At 45.8% G+C, this 16,683-nt stretch overlaps 1 protein-coding gene across 1 annotated transcript; it reads left to right on the top strand.

Moving 5' to 3' along the window:
* The first annotated feature begins 3,700 nt into the window (after nt 1–3,700).
* LOC121808930 (skin secretory protein xP2-like) lies at nt 3,701–11,317 on the top strand. Its single transcript, XM_042209485.1, has 3 exons — nt 3,701–3,970; nt 4,370–4,734; nt 10,957–11,317. Exons 1-3 carry the CDS (start codon nt 3,701–3,703, stop codon nt 11,315–11,317), a joined length of 996 nt encoding a protein of 331 aa, XP_042065419.1.
* The last annotated feature ends 5,366 nt before the right edge of the window (nt 11,318–16,683 follow it).

Raw genomic sequence — 16,683 nt, forward strand, 5'->3', positions numbered from 1 at the left:
AGTTACCACCAAATTTGAAGTATGCCTTCCTCGGAGAGGAGAACTCATATCCAGTGATCATCAGTAGCAGCCTTACGAAGGAACAAGAGGCTAGGCTACTGACCGTGCTGAGCAAGAACAAGAAGGCGATTGGTTGGAGTCTTACAGATTTAGTGGGAATTAGCCCCGATGTCTGCATGCACCACATTAGGTTGGAGGAAGGAGCGAAGGCACATCGAGATGCTCAAAGGAAGGTAAACCCTAACATGCGAGAAGAAATATTGAAGGAGATCTTGAAGTTGTTGTCGCTAGGGATTATCTATTCAGTACCGGATAGTGAGTGGGTTAGCCCGATCCACATGGTCCCAAAGAAGTCGGGCATCCAAGTAGTTCAGAATGAGAGGAATGAACTGATCCCAACGAGGCTAGTCACGGGTTGGCGAATGTGCATCGATTACCGTAAGCTGAACAATGCGACCAGGAAGGACCATTTTCCCCTGCCGTTCATCGACCAAATGTAGGAGAGATTAGCTGGGAAGAAGTTTTTCTGCTTTCTAGATGGGTACAACGGGTATTTCCAAATTTACGTAGATCCTGAGGACCAGGACAAGACCACTTTCACTTGCCCGTTTGGAACCTATGCATACCGTCTCATGCCTTTCGGCCTGTGCAACGCTCCAGGTACGTTTCAACGATGTATGATGAGCATATTTTCCGATTTGATTGAGGATTGCATAGAGATATTCATGGACAATTTCACGGTTTACGGAGACTCGTTCGACTCTTGCCTTCACCATTTGGATATAGTTTTGGAAAGATGTCAAGCAAAAAGTTTGGTTTTGAACTTTGAAAAGTGCCATTTTATGGTCACCGAAGGATAGTTTTAGGACACGTGGTCTCAGAAAGAGGTATCCAAGTGGATCGAGCCAAGGTAGATGTTATATCCAAATTACCATACCCTACTGATCAGAACGGAATAAGGGGTTTTCTGGGGCACGCCGGATTTTATCGAAGATTTATCAAGGATTTCTCCAAGATCGCCCAGCCCCTTACTAGATTACTTCAGAATGACGTGGAATTCATCTTTGATGAGCAATGCAAGGCTGCTTTCAACCTTCTCAAGGAAAAGTTGACATCCGCACCTATCATAAGGGCTCCTGACTGGAACCATCCTTTCGAAGTAATGTGCGACGCCAGCGATTTTGCGGTAGGAGCCGTGCTGGGTCAGAAGATCGACGGGAAGAGGTACGTAATTTTTTATGCGTCCAAGACTTTAAATCAAGCCCAGCGGAATTACGATACCACTGAAAAGGAGATGCTGGCAGTGGTGTATTCTTTCGAGAAGTTCAGGCCATATTTGTTGGGATCCAAAGTCATAGTGTATACTGACCATGCGGCGATTAAGTATCTGATTGCCAAGAAGGAATCCAAACCACGCTTGATCCGATGGGTACTCTTGTTACAAGAATTCGACTGGGAGGTAGAAGATAAGCGAGGAGTCGAGAACAAGGTGGCAGACCATTTGAGCAGAATAGTGCAAGATGGAAACGGTGACGAAGTGCACGATAAATTTCCAGAGGAACATTTGTGTAAGGTGATTTTTGCGCCCAGAAGAATTGATTGGGAAGAAGTGTTCAAGCTTACTGGTCAGAATGATACAGCAAAAGGAAAAGAGAAGGTAGGGCAGGAACCATGGTATGCGGACCTGGCCAACTACCTAGTGACTGGAGAGCTTCCAGAAGTGCCGAGTGTTAGGATCCAAGAAGCGAAATACTACTTTTGGGACGACCCCTATTTGTGGAGGGTAGGATCCGATCAAGTGATAAGGAGGTGCATTCCTGACTGGGAGCAGCGGGATGTTTTAACCCACTGCCATTCATTAGCATGCGGAGGACATTTCGGGTCCAAGAAGACGGCAAGGAAGATTTTGGATAGCGGCTTTTATTGGCCAACCCTCAACAAAGATGCGTACGAGTTTTGCAGAAGTTGTGAGCGTTGCCAACGGACCGGTAGAATATCTGCCCGGGATGAAATGTCGCAGGTACCCGTAATAGTTTGCGAGCTATTCGACATATGGGGAATGGATTTCATGGGGCCTTTTCCTTCATCCTATGGGAATCTGTATATCCTAGTTGTTGTAGACTACGTCTCCAAACGGGTAGAAGCCAAGGCCACAGGCACGTGTGAAGCCAAGGAAGTGGCCAAGTTCTTAAAGAGTCATATCTTCAGTCGATTCGGTCTACCCAGGGCGATCATATCCGATCAAGGTACACACTTCTGTAATCGCACAATTGAAGTCTTGATGAAGAAATACGGTGTGCACCATAGACTATCCAGCCCTTACCATCCGCAAGCAAATGGTCAAGCAGAAATCTCTAACCGCGAGATAAAGAAAATTTTGGAGAAGACGGTGAACACTTCTAGGAAGGATTGGAGTGTAAGATTAGAGGATGCTCTTTGGGCGTATCGAACAGCCTACAAGACCCCCATAGGCATGTCCCCTTACCGGATTGTTTTTGGAAAGATGTGCCATTTACCAGTTGGAATCGAGCATCGAGCATACTGGGCAGTACAGAAAGTGAATATGGATGCTACAGCCTGTGAAGAGGAAAGGAATCAGCAACTGCAGGAGCTTGAGGAACTTAGATTGGAGTCATTCGACTCCGCCATGTGGTACAAAGAACGAACTAAATTATGGCAAGATCGAAATCTGAGAACTAAGGAGCTCCATGTTGGCCAGAAAGTACTACTCTTCCAGTCAAGATTGAAGCTTATGCCAGGGAAACTCAAGTCCAAGTGGACAGGACCTTACATCATAACTGCGCTCCGATCTAATGGGGCAGTAGAAATTTCAGGGAGTTTCTCTAACTCTGAACCTTTCATAGTAAATGGGCATAGGTTGAAAATATTCAGGGATAATAGCGAGGTGGGTGTGGTGGATGAAATTCCACTACAGCCACTTACATCGGTTTCATACTGATCAGTAAGATAGGAATTTGGAGTTCCGCGCGGCCAGTTTCCTTTTGAGAATAGTTTGCATATACTGGCCAAGTTGAATTCCAAATTGCCTAAGGAAGTTGTAAATATTGTAAATACGTAATTAATCTTTGCACGCTAGATAATTCCTAAAAATCCAAAAATATTTTCGGGCCTTAATTTTAATTTGAAGTGCACATTGACCAAGGGATTACTTATCTGGTGCTATTTCAAAATTTTATTTAAGTGCCCATTTGAATTAGTTTCTTTTTTAGGTAAGTATAGGAGAAATTATGGAGATGACGAAAATTTGAATTAAAGCTTGTGCAGCTTTTGCAGGGTGGCAGCAGGGAAAATGGCGCGTGAGCAGAGGGGAAAGACGCGCGGACCAATCAAAGGCCAGAAACCTCAACCGCCCTTCCCGTCTGAAACGTCGCGACCGACTACCCCTGATAACCGGTTACAACCACCTGGAACTGCATTCTCTCTCCCACATAACCATACCGCTTTACCTTTTCCCCTCACAAACCCTCATTTTGCAATTACACTCTCTCTCGAAAAATTTCTCTTTCATCTTCGCCGACTCCAAACCCTAATTTCCATATCGTAATTTCCGTTCATGGGTAAGAAGGCATTCACCAAGAAAACCAAACCCAGCCGCCGAGAAACCCCGGAGGCACGACCACAGCCAACCCCACCAGCACCCGTCGCTCAGCCACCACCTATGATTTCCATGGATGCCATGATGGCATTTCTTCGCCAACAGGACCCAACTAGGGACTGGACGACGGCTCTGACCAGTTTCGGCCAAACGGGGGGCGTCGCAACCACATCCAGCGAAGCTCCGCCTGGGCCGGTAAGTCATGCAGCAGTTTCAGTACCGGAATCGGCAGAACTCGACGCTATCGCCACACATTACGACTCCGACTCTGAGGAGCGTAAGAAAAAGTCGAGCCAAGGCAAGACGACTCCGGAGGGGAGCGAAGGTACAGAGAGAACGCCCGAAGCGGAGCCGGTATTTCAAGAAGTGAGAAGGCCAGAAATAGATTTGAATGAATCAGCCAGAAAACAAGGCCTCATGACAGACGAAGAATTTGACTCGATTCTGAACAGGGTCAACCGGAGGGAAGAGGACACTGCACCAATGGCTGAGGGTCTAGACCTCGCATTGGGGGCAGTAGGAAACAGGGAGAAAGCCACATCAGAAACCATACCGGAAGGCCGACCTTTCCAGTTGGTAGGAGGGGAAGGAGAGGTACCGAGTAAAGAAAAAGAACCAGTAGACCCCCAAGTGAAAGTCGGGGATGATAAAGTACTAGTAGAAGAGGAAGGTACTGCGTCTACGGAAGCCAAGGACGCAGGAACATAGACAGCAGAGCCGGAAGTAGAAGCACCCACCCCAGTGGCACCTCAGGTTGTAAAGCCAATTCCGGTCAGGCGAAAACTGGTGGTGAAAGCAGACCCCAAGGCAGACTCGCCCAAGCCGCAGAGGGTATCGCAACGTTGTTTAGGTAAGTGGGCCTCCAGCAGGGCAAAACCGAACACGGCGGAGGACCCCATAGAGATCGCAAGCGAGGAAGAGCGAGCCACTCCGAAGAAGGCTGAAGGTGAACCTGTTCAAGCTACTGATCAGGAAGACACAGGGGTGTCTCCAGTACAGAACGAACCGGGCACGACAACGGAAGGAATGGCTGGGGGACCGAACCTCACATCAGAGTCAGGAAGGTCTGCTGGATCTGAGAAGGACGAGGCCTTACTCCAAGCTGAGGAGGAAGCCAGGTACCAGATAGAAAGAAAAAGGAAAGGAAAAGCCGTTGTGAAGAACAAGCTGAGTACCAAAAAAATACGTACCGTGAACACAGGCATAGTGATCACGGAGGCTGACCCGAGGACCCCATCAAACCGGCAAACACAGAGTGACAGTGAATATGAGATCAGTGAAGAATCTGAATCCGATAGCGATACGACCATGGAAGATGAGGAGTACAAGGAGCAGCAACTCCCTAACGATCATCGGGAATTATTGCATCCACCTGCAGAACCACTCCAATATAAGCGTTGGACGGTGGAGCTCACAGATGACGTGGTGGAAGGGATGAAATTTTTTGACTCCAAGGAGCTCCAATCCATCTATCGCACCAAGAACGCAAAAGGCAAGAAGGTTACGTGTGGAAAGGTAATTCATCTCCCCTCTTTAGATGAATTGAAGGTTCGGGAATCGTTTCTCGCCCTTGTGCATGAGTTGGGTTTTGAATGGCTATTAAGAAATGAGAATTTGAATGTTCCGGTCGATTTGGCCAAAGAATTTTTCGCGACCTTTCGATTCAAGGTCACAACGGATTTGGATGTAGAGTGTATCAGTTTCAGAGTATTTGGAGGTGAGATTAGGATGAATTTGATTGAATGGACTGTTCAGCTAGGAATATGCAGTTTGGAGGAGGCCATAGTGCCCGAGTGGAGAGATAGGGAGCGGGGGATTCCCCGCAGGCATGTGGAATTCGAGCCCCAGGTAGCTTGGGAAGAACTTACTCACCCCGGGGCAGGACAATTTCAGTCCACTATCTCCCGATCTATCCATCTCAACGATCCTAATCTACGCCTGGTTCAACTCTTCTTGGATTACAACCTTTTAGGACAGTCCAATTCGGCAGTCCGGACATCGATGACGGAGCTGTATCTTATGTGGTGTGCCAAGAAAGGCAGGAAGTTGCACTTAGGGTTCTGGACTGCATACACATGTCACCTCATCGCTACCCACCCAGCATGGAATATTTCCCTCTGCCATATATTGGGAATCTTTGTGAGAGACAACATCACCGTTTCGGAGGACGAAGACTTAACCCCCTTGACGATGGTGGACGCCCCTGGATTGTTTGATACCCCCCTGTTCGTCCGGACGAATGCGGTGTACATGAGGCAAGGCGTGCCACACTTCTATGCGATGGGAGAGGAAGCTGTACCCACTGCTCGGTTAGCAGTAGCTCATGAAGCACCGGCACACGACCAAAGGCAAGAGGGGATGGAAAAAGCTGTTGAGGAAATAGCGGAGGAAAGCAGACAGATAAAGGCAGAAATGATCGGATTGGCATCAGACCAGGAACAGCGTCAAGCCAGAATAGAGAAAGCAATGGAAGAAGTTAGAGAGGAGAATAAGCAGTTGAAAGCAGATATGGTCAAGCTAGCGGGAGTAGTGGAACGGATGTTGGAAGGATCTGCAGAGCAGAGGACATTGGCTCAGAGGCAAGATGCTATGGAGACGTTAGTGACTACTTTAGGAGAGGAGAACCATCGATTGATCACGGAGATGGGCCGAATGGCATCCGTGATAGATGAGTTGTTGACGGAAGTGACCAGCCGGAAGAAGGAACCAGCTACAGGAACAAGCGGCCATGGAGACCAGGACGATGAGACCCACCCACCAGAGACAATGATAGACGAGCCCGAGGAAGAGAACGCCGAGGTGCCGGCAGAGGCCGAGGAACCGGCGAAGAAGAATGAGGATCACACTGGAACGGAAGAGGAACCCCTGGAAAAGCAGCCTACACCACCTGCCCCACGGAGGAGCAGGAGACTTCGCTAGACCACCCCCCACCCTGACAAGTTAGTTTTATTTTTAGCTTTCTGTTTGTTTTTAAGTTTTTTTCATAATTGTTGGTGTTAGTTTTTGTTGTGATAGGTAAACTTCTGTGTTTGTTTCTGTGTAGCATGTTTTTGTTTTTCTTTTTCTTGTTTCGTACGCATGTTGACTCACACTTAGTCCATGGCACGGCCTAAGTGTGAGGAGTTTTATATATATGTGTGTTTAGTTGGTCTGTTTAGGTTTCAAACTCTCCCACTTAGCCTATTCCATAGTCTAAGTGTGAGAAGTTTTAGTTTTAACTTGTTGTTTCTGTATGTTTGTCTATGTGTCCATCATACTGGTCATTACCTTTTCCACTTCACAGCCTTATCTGAGGGCAGACACTTATGAAGTGGGAGGGGAGACGCAATGACCAGTATGATGAGTATGTGTATATGTGTATATGTGTAGTTTTTGTGTTCGTGCTTGTGTTAGTGTCCTGTTAAGTTTAGTTTTTTTTTTTTTAATTTGTGTGTTGATTGGGCTTAAAACTCAACCGCCTTGAGCTGACGGTGAAGGGAACTGAGGGAGATAAGACATGCTGGAAAACCGAAACCACCCTCCCTAGTACCTCCTAGTCAGGATAGATGATGTGAGTATGAGAGAAAAGCCCATACTTAGAGCCAAACGCGAAAGAGAGGCTTAAAGTGGAACCACTTTCCACATATATTGAAAAGAAAGAGAGGCTGCCACAAATTGCCTAGGATGAAGTGACCACGGGTAGCAAACACTGAAGGCAGTAGGAAACCCCTCTCCGTTCAAAAAAAAAAAAAAAAAAAAAAAACACCCTTAGAACCTCTTTTCCCAACTCTTTTACCCAGATAAATACCCCTAGCCACTGGGGCTGTGTGTGTGCAAGGCATGAGGCGAATGAAGCTTACTGGCCAGAAAGATGTGAAAGAGAGCAGACTCCAGCTGGGCAAGAAAGTTCGGAAGAAAATCGACCAGGGAGTTATCCCGGGTCCACAAAAAGAAAAAAAAAGGGGGGGGAGAAGAAGGTATAAGGGTGGCGAAGCCACAAAGGAAAAAAAAAGAGAGAGAGAAGAATGTGGAGAAAAATAGTCAGAAACTTGACCACAAAAAAAAAAGATAAGGAATAAGGGTGGCAAAGCCACAAGATGATACTGACCAGTTGGAGACCCAAGCCAGAAGCGCCAGCTAAGAAGCAACTGATCAGAAGCCTAATGCACACAGTACCCCCCCACATCAATAAAATAGAAATGTTGAAACTTAGAGCCTTAGGAACATCTATCCCAAAACACTACAACCCAATAGCCCCATTACAAGCCTTTAAGCCCTTCAGTAGCTGCACGTGAGATCCAAGTCCGAAGCAAGTGTGGTTGAGCATATTGAGAGAATGCGGTCCCAACATTCCTGGTGAAGTATGAGAGACCGAGTGAATCTAGTGTTTGGCCGAGAGTTTGGGCGATCTTGACAAGTGGATATACTGACCAGGAAGGAATGGGGGGTGGCAGAAGTTCAGGGCTGTCTAAGGCCGGATTGCACCAGATCCCGAGGTAAGGGATGGTTGAAAATATAGCCCAATCTTTGTGTTTTAATTTTTATTTGTGTTTGTGTGTTTTTTCTGTGTTTGACCAAGTGTTTTTCTTTGCGTCGTTGTAGTATAGAGTCTAGTTTAGGTAGAGTCGGTCAGGGGAGTAACCAGGCTAGAATTCGACTTATTCCTTTTTATTTGTTCTTCACGCTTGAGGACAAGCATGTGGTAAGTGTGAGCAGTTTGATAAGTCGTATTCTAGGCCTAGGTTACGGGTCAGTATGATGTGCATAATTGAATTATATCTGCAAAACTAGTTGCTTAAGCGTGCAGGGTAAGCGTTCTAGCCAGTAGGCAGAGATTCAGACACTTCAAGTGAAAAGGGCGTCAGGACGATTACGTACTGACCAGTATACATGCAAAAATGGCTCGAGATGGAGAAGGAGGATAGCTGGGAGTGCTCAATCACAATTAAGGGAAAATAAGTCATTTCACCGCAAGGTCTTACCCTAAAAATCAAGGGTAAGCCTCCCTATAAAAGGAAGCCACTTGGAGAGAAGAGAAAGGAAGAGTCGTTCATCATCATCACTTTTAGGAGAGTTCTCTCGGAGTTTAGTCTTTTAGCCCAGTCCAGAATCTCGTTCCTCGCCACTTCCATGGTCACTTGAAGATCCAGATGTTCCCGGAGTTCCACATCGTCCGTTCCAGCCAGCAAGACCGTAGCTTAGAGATTTCATCGCCCGGAGTGGCAAAACACTTTTATTCGCTTTCGTAGTTTAATTTACTTGCTTTCCTTACGTTGGATCTTTGCTTGCTTTTGGATATTTTCTGCTTTTGAAGAACTTGTTGAAGATCCGAACGTGTTAATGCTAAGAAGTTGATTTCCGTTCAGTTATGGTGTTGATTTCTTTTCCTTCCTATTCCGCCTAGTTAGCTTAGATCTAAGGTTCCTTGGTGTTTTAAGTGCTAAATCTTTTCTTTCCTTGTTTCCGTCGCAATTTCCTTAGTTAAACGTGGAACTGTTCGATCGTGAGTGAATCGCTGCATGTGAAGTTTAGTTTGAGTGCGTTTTGTTTCCTGTTGACCAGTACGCGGAGTTGCAGTTTCTGTGTTTTGATTTCAGATTTGGTGTTCTTATTTGTGGATCTGTGTTCGCGAATTGATAAACTGTGTTTCTCTGTTGAATCTGGAATTATTTTCTGATTTTAGTTTGTGTTGTTGAAGAAGATGATGTCCAAGTCTAATGTTGGGGACCACTTTGCTTTTTAGATGCTTTTTGCTTTTTGTCCTTTACTTTTAGTTATAACCTGTAGATCTGTCGGCCTAGTCACCATGACTACCACTACCCTCTGAATATTCTGTCTAGCCCAAAATAGAATTTCGTACCTTCCAAATATTTTCTGTTACAAAAATGTCTCCCCATTTCCACGTACACAGCTGCACCTCTACACTACTTTCCCCATTCTAGTCAGTAGGAAATTACCTTTAAGTTCTTGCCTAGGTAGAGACTCAACCCGAGCGTGGTAGCTAACCAAACCATCCAGAATATCACCACAATAGTTTTAACGCACCATCTCTGTGGGATTCGACCCTTACCACCACTATACTGATCAGTAGGAGTGGGTTGAGGAATTTTTGAAACCAGGGCCTAGGTTTAATTAGGATCTCTATCCTGACCAGTAGGATGTATCCTTACTTGAACGACACCTAAGCGCCCTGAGCCACCTAACTGTTTCATTCGCCTTCCTCTTTGGTGAATGGGCATAGGGTGAAGCCATATAGAGATGGAATGGAGGCGTGTGTGGTGGACGACATTCCACTACTCATGCCTAACTCTCGCCAGTAAAACAGGTAAAAGGAGTGACTGGGTACTTTTGGGTAGTCAGCTTGATCAAGCAACAAATTTCTAAACCTACAAAACTGATCAAGTAACCTACAAAACTGATCAAGTAGCGTCCTAAGGGCACTCAATCAAGTCCTTAGTAGTTAGTGTAAATATTTTTCGTGTTATTAGTTTTTAACTCTTAGGAAATTAAAAGTTGGGAAAAAGGAAGATACTGATCAAGTGGTTAATATTTGAGTGTTCATCTGAAATTAATTGTACACTTGATGAGTTGAAATTTGAATTTAATTGGTGGGTTACAGTGGTTGAATTGATCAGGGCAGGGTGATGACACGACGCGTGCACTCATTGAAAAGGTATCGAAGAGAGGTAACTGTTGCATTGAAAAGTCGTACTGGAGAAAGGACGTGTATAGGGGAAGCTAAGCCAGCTGTCGCTCTGAAAAAGCGCGCATGTACTTGAAGCGTCATAGGGATCTCAACAGTCGGGATCTCGGTATAAAAGGCAGCTTTCTGAACCGTATTTCACTTTGCCCAACCGCCTACAGTACACTGAATTTGCTCTCATCCATACCTCTTAAAACTTCAGAGCCCTTTCCCAAGTTATCAACCTCTCCACACAAACCACCCACAGCCATCACCAAAGAAAATGAAAATCACTCAACTCAACACTTTCTCCTCATCCTCAAAGGCCGGCACCAGCAGTGGTGACCGAAGACCCTCGTCCCCAGCCAAAACAGTACCGAAACCCCCGGCCCTTCCACACCAACCACCGTAGTCCCTCCGTCACAACCTAGCGCCGCCGCTCCACTTCCTACAGTGGACCCGGCCGCCATGAGGCGCCTAGAGAATATCCTCCGTAGCATACCCACCGAATCAGATCTCGCGGCGGCTTACGCCACCCTTAAAGCCCAGCTCGGAATTTTCTGGTCTAAAGACCCCGCGCCGACTCCCGTAGCCAAAAATCCTCCATCTTCTCCCCCAAAACACAATCTCCCCCTCCCGCTCCTAAACCTACTCCCATTTTCCCGCTGGTACAATACAGCGGAGACGACACCGACGAAGAAGAGGGAGGAGCGCAGCCTGTCGCCGCTCCGGTCGAGGGAGCGGAGTCCGTACCGCCACTACCAGCAGAGGGCACACCTGCCCAAAACATCCCGTCACCAGCGAGTGGCGGGGGTTCTACTTCTGCCCACGGGCCACAGCCGATAGAGGTTGTGGACATTGACGATGATGATACGGAAGATTTCCCGCCGCCTCCCAGCGACATTCTACTGCAGCAGAGGGAGGCTGACTGGAATATTCTCCAAACTGTGGAGGAGGAACCGGAGAGGGAGGAGCATCCGCTGCGCCGCAGGACGCGCAGGATGACAATGGACCACTTTCTGGGGAGGCAGAGGCCTTGAGAGCCAACCAGTTGAGAATGGGGGAGGAGACGATGGAGCAGAGACCCCGCGTAGTGCGGCGACTGGTGGATGAGGAGGAGCCAATGAAACAAGAGGCCGGTGAGGCCGTTGATGAGAGTGAGGCTGTTGAGGACAGTCGTGTGAGAGTTGAGAGAGAAAGAAAGAGGAAGGGGAAGGAGATAGCTCACCCTCCTCCTAAGAAGATACGCCATGTCAATGTGGGGATTGTGATCACTAACGCCTACCAACCTGTCTCCCCAAAAGAAGGAGACGAGGGCAGTGACATAGAGGGGCGAGCGTTGCGCTGGACTCGGACGTCCAGGAGGCAACAAGGAAGGCCTGCAACACCCCCTGCCGCCGACTACTCCAAACCGACGGTGGTCTTGACCCCGGACCTCCTCTAACATATGCTAGAATTTGACAACCCTAATTGACAGGAGGAGGTCCACCAGCGGGTGACTGCGCAGAAGCGGCTGAAGGCCGGGAAGAAACTCCACCAACCATCCCTGGAGACGATCCAAGTTGAGGAGAAGTTTGCCGAGTACATTACCGGCATTGGATGTGAGTGGTTGTTGGAGGTTGATGAGACTCCCGTGCCAGAGGTTTTGGCCAAGGAGTTCTTCACGACTTTCCGGTTTATCGGCAGTACAGACTTAGAGGCCAGGAGCATCTCCTTCTGGGTGTTCGGCCGCGGCTAAAAGATGAGCTTAAACGAGTTCTCCATTAGGATGGGACTCTATACAGAAGCCTAGGTAGCCAACGGGGAGTGGTTCGGGCGTGATATCGGCCTCCCACAGAGGAAGCCCGATTTCGATCAGCAGGCCGTCTGGAAGGCCTTATGCAATGGACGCGCCCCAGCTTTCAAAGCCTCTGAATCCAGAGGAAATCACATTGCTGATCCTGTCCTCCGCCTGGCCCAGGTCTACCTCGGTTGCAACCTCCTTGGTCAAGCCAACACAATGGCGATCATAACCCTGGCCTAGCTCTACTTCATGTGGAGCATGAGAGAGCAGATGAAGGTCCATCTTGGCTTCTGGCTGGCCTACTCCATTAATCATATTGCTACCCGCCCAGCCCGCCATTTAAACATCCGCCACCTCCTTGGAGCCTATCTGAAGAGAAACTGGAATGTGAAGTGAGCAAGAGAAGGCTGCTCAAGCTGAAGATGGATGGAAGCTCCCCATGGAGCAAATGATGCAGCAGCTGGTGGAGAATTCCCATGCTCAACTGGTCATGCTGACCTGGTTGCTGGAGGCAGTCTGCAATCAAGCCACTGCCAGGCAACCACCACCTCCCTCTCCACGCTCTCCTCCAGTCCGGCGCACCTCTTCCAGGCATCCCTCTGCTTCCCCCGGTCAACCCTCTCAGAAGAAATAGTATCCCCCCGACCTAACTCGTTCCTTTCAAAACAATTTCCATTTTTAATTTGAATCTTTGGTTTGTATTAATCCTTTGATTCATCTCGCACTTAGACCTTTGTCGGGTCTAAGTGTGAGAAGTTTTATGCATTTCTCTGCTCGTTTTTTACTGCCTACGTGTTTTTGTTCATGTTTTTCTATTTTTCGACATGCTTGGATTTTTGGCACTATCTCTCACTTAGCCTAGTGTCTGGTCTAAGTGTGAGAAGTTTTCCTTGAATTGTTTAATCTTTGTCGTTGCCCAACCCTTTTTCCACTGCATCAAGCCACTCGAGGGCGAGTTCATATGCAGTGGGAGAGTAAGAAAAAGGACCCAGTATGTTTACATGTAGAAACTTGATTGCTAAACTTGATCAGTTTGTACGACACAAGTATGATGGAAATGCTCAATTTTAAAACCTTATGTGAAGCCTCTCTATATGTGAGTTATATGCCAAAGTAGAACACTTTCTACTATTTTTACAAAGAAAAAAATACGAGAGGCTACTTTTTAATACTTAGATGAAAATTGCACAAGTAGTAAGGACTAAAGGCATTAGGACTTAACCATTTTAGCCTTTTCTTCCTTCGTTTCATGAACCCGCCTCATCAAACAAGGCACCCCCTAGTTAACCACGTTGAGCCCATATACACGTTTACCCGTCTTTTGAAACCAAAACCCACATCTTTATACATTTTTACCAACACGTGAGGAAAAGGGGTCAAAGAAGTGAATTATTTCAAAAGAAAAAGGGATGGCAATAGAATAGCGGAAGTAAAACGGTAGCCGGGTTGAGCAAGTTAGTCAATCAGGTTGATCAAGTCAGAAATTAAGTAAAAAAATTATTGTTGAAAGAAGTTTGAGAAAAGATGGCACGAAAAAGTTGTAAACTGACCCAGTAAGTCGAAAGTTAGGGAATAAGCCAAAAATTAAAGGCTAAAGGTCGTAACTTGACCAAGTGAGATATCCAGTGGCAAAGTAATTACTCAGCATGATCCAGTAAGTTTGTTCAGATCTTTGGTCTCTTGACTCATGTGTTTTTCTTTTTACAGTTTATATTTTTAACTTAGAATCCCTGGGACCCTACCCTAACACATTACTCCCCTTAAGACCCATTACAACCAAAACAAAGACCTTAAGAAACTATCTTGTGCTGTCCGATTCGAGGTATTAAACTTGAGGCAATTACCGAGTGAACAGTTCTAACATCTCTGGTGAGAAATGAGTGACTGAGTGAATCAAACAGTTGGTTTAAATTGAGCAATCTTGACAAACTGACACCTTGATCAAGTGAACGCAAAAAGGAAGAAACATAAGGTGCTGGCAAATGGATTGACATCGACCTCGGGTATGATTGTTGGAAGTTTATTCGGTTTTATGCATCTATGTGAATATGTGTCTTTGTTTTGATTCTTGTTTTTCTTTTCGTCTTCTTTTACTTTCTTGGAATGAGTAAACCATGCCTGAAATGTGCTTTATCTTTTTCTTTTTTTTTTCTTTATACTTGGGGACATGTTTGTTTTAAGTGTGAGAAGTTTGATAAGGCCTATTTCATGCATCGGTTTAGGGGCGAAATGTATGCTACTTGACCAGTTTATCGCGCAAAGCAAGTGTTAATTGTGCAGGAATGCCGCTTGACCAAGGGCAACAAGGCCAAGCTGATCAAGCTGGTGCAGATGGCGAAAAAGGCCAAAAATCGGGTGGAATGATCAAGGGGGTGATCAAGCAATTAGGCGGGGACCATGACATTCTAGAAGAGAAGCACGTGTAGCTGATGCGTTGGATAGGATCATCAATCAGTTATCAAGAACGAAGGAAAATCTTCATTCGATTGCTGAGGGACCACCGCATTCTAGAAGAAGGGGAACGTGTCAATTGATGAGATGCGCGATCCTAGCGTGAGCGAATATTCTCTGGTTAAATCGTTATCTAGCTGGAGGTCGTTGCGGGAGCTTATAAATAGAGGATGTGCCACCATAATTATAGAGTTCGAGAGTTCGATAGCTTCTTCTTTTTGGATCTTCCTTTTTATCTTCTTTTCCGTTCTAGTTTAGTTTCCAGTTCCGAAGAAAGCTTAGTTATAGAAATGGTCAGTTAGAGAACTTCCGTTCTAGTCAAGAGGGAGCGCAACAAAATACTCAATATTTGTTCGGCGCTGACTCAAATTTCCGGCCGAGAACTTCTCGGCTTTACTCTCTTTCTTATTTTCTGAAGTTGTTAGCTTAGTTTAATTCTGTGTTGTTCCGTAGTTAAAGAATCGATCTTTTTGTATTCCGCATGTTCACAGTACTGTTTTGGAGTTCTGAGTATAAAATCGGAGTTGTTTCATTTTCATCGTCTTGTTCACTGTTCCAGTTTTAGTTTCACTTTTAAGTCTCTAATCCAGTATTTCATTATGTTGAATGTCAAGGTGTTTTCGTAGTTTCGTAGCGTGATTAGGTAGTTAGACTTTATTCCAACCTGTCGTTCACTTAAAGCGTGATGAATGCCATGATTAAGTAGATAGTTTATTTTCTGCCTAGCGTAATCCAGTAGCTTAAAAACTCCCAACTTAAAGCGTGGCAGCAGCCGACCCCTGTTCACTACTCACACACTCAACACACCTGTTTCTCTGTGGAATCGACCCCGAACTTGCCGCTTTACTGTTAAAGTAGTGCAAATTTGGGAGTTATAAACATATATTTGTAGTGGAAACGAGAGAGAACGCCTTGATCAAGTGGCAACGACATTTGCTAACTGATCCACTCGGTTTCGTTATCTTCCATATAGCTTGATCCATCCGCGCTTCTTAAATCGCGTCCGACCAAAGGGCTTCTAAAGCAGATTTGGGCAAGGGAGGAGTTGAAACAGAAAGAGTGTATATCTTAGGCTTGAAGATACCAGACCTGGATCTGGTGGTCATGGGATGAGTGACTTGAGCGGTGGGTGGAGCAAGGTCAGGTACAGGATCAGTTTGAGAAGATCCAGGGGAATCATGAGAATGAGCATGTGGATGATGTCGAACTTGAGTAGGAGAGCTGGCAGCAGAATCAATGGAAGGTATTGAGGAAGAAGATGCAGGTGAAGTAGGCGGTGATGGACTATCTGGAATAAGAGAAGCAAGTATGGGAAAAGAAAGAGAGTGACGGCATGGTGTGACTGATGGAGAAGATGGGACAGAAGCAGAAGTCTGGAAGGGAAAAGTAGATTCTTCAAAAATAACATCCCTAGAGACAATTATTTTTCCATCAGGCAGGAGCGCTTTATAGCCCTTATGAGACAAGTTGTACCCTAAAAAGGTTCCCCTAACTGATCTAAACTGAAGCTTGTGTTTGTTATATGGCCTGGTATAGGGAAAACACAGACAACCAAAAATTCTCAAGGCTGAATAGTCAGGTTTGTTAAGAAAGAGTTTTTCATGTGGAGAGAAATTGTTGATGACCTTAGATGGTATGAGATTAATCAAGTAAATAGCAGTGACAAAAGGCATCATCCCAAAATCGTTGAGGAAGAAAAGACTGAGATAACAAAGCTAGGCCAGTTTCAACAATGTGTCTGTGTTTCCTTTTTGCTAAACCATTTTCTTTAAGAAAAGGTACTAGACCTTGAAACTCACCTCCCCAGTCAGATTGAAGTATTTTAATTCTTGATCCCAACAGGTTTTCACTCATGGCTTTGAATTGTTTAAAGACAGTGAACAAGTCATTTGTGTTTCAGAAGATAAAGCCAGGTGAATCTAGAGTAATGATCTATGAAGGACACATAATATGAATAGCCATTCCTAGATTTTACTGGTGATGGCCCACAAAGATCACTATGGACAAGTTCAAGGGGTGAATTATGTTGTGCAACAGACTGAGGAAAAGGCAATTTATGAGATTTAGATACACAACAAGGATAGCAAAGTGAAGGAGACTTGAAAGGAGATATTACAGCTGTTAAGAGCACTTTTCACTACATCTAAAGTGGGATGCCCTAGTCTACTGTGC

Source organism: Salvia splendens, chromosome 6, assembly GCF_004379255.2.
Source record: "Salvia splendens isolate huo1 chromosome 6, SspV2, whole genome shotgun sequence".
NCBI lineage: Eukaryota > Viridiplantae > Streptophyta > Magnoliopsida > Lamiales > Lamiaceae > Salvia > Salvia splendens.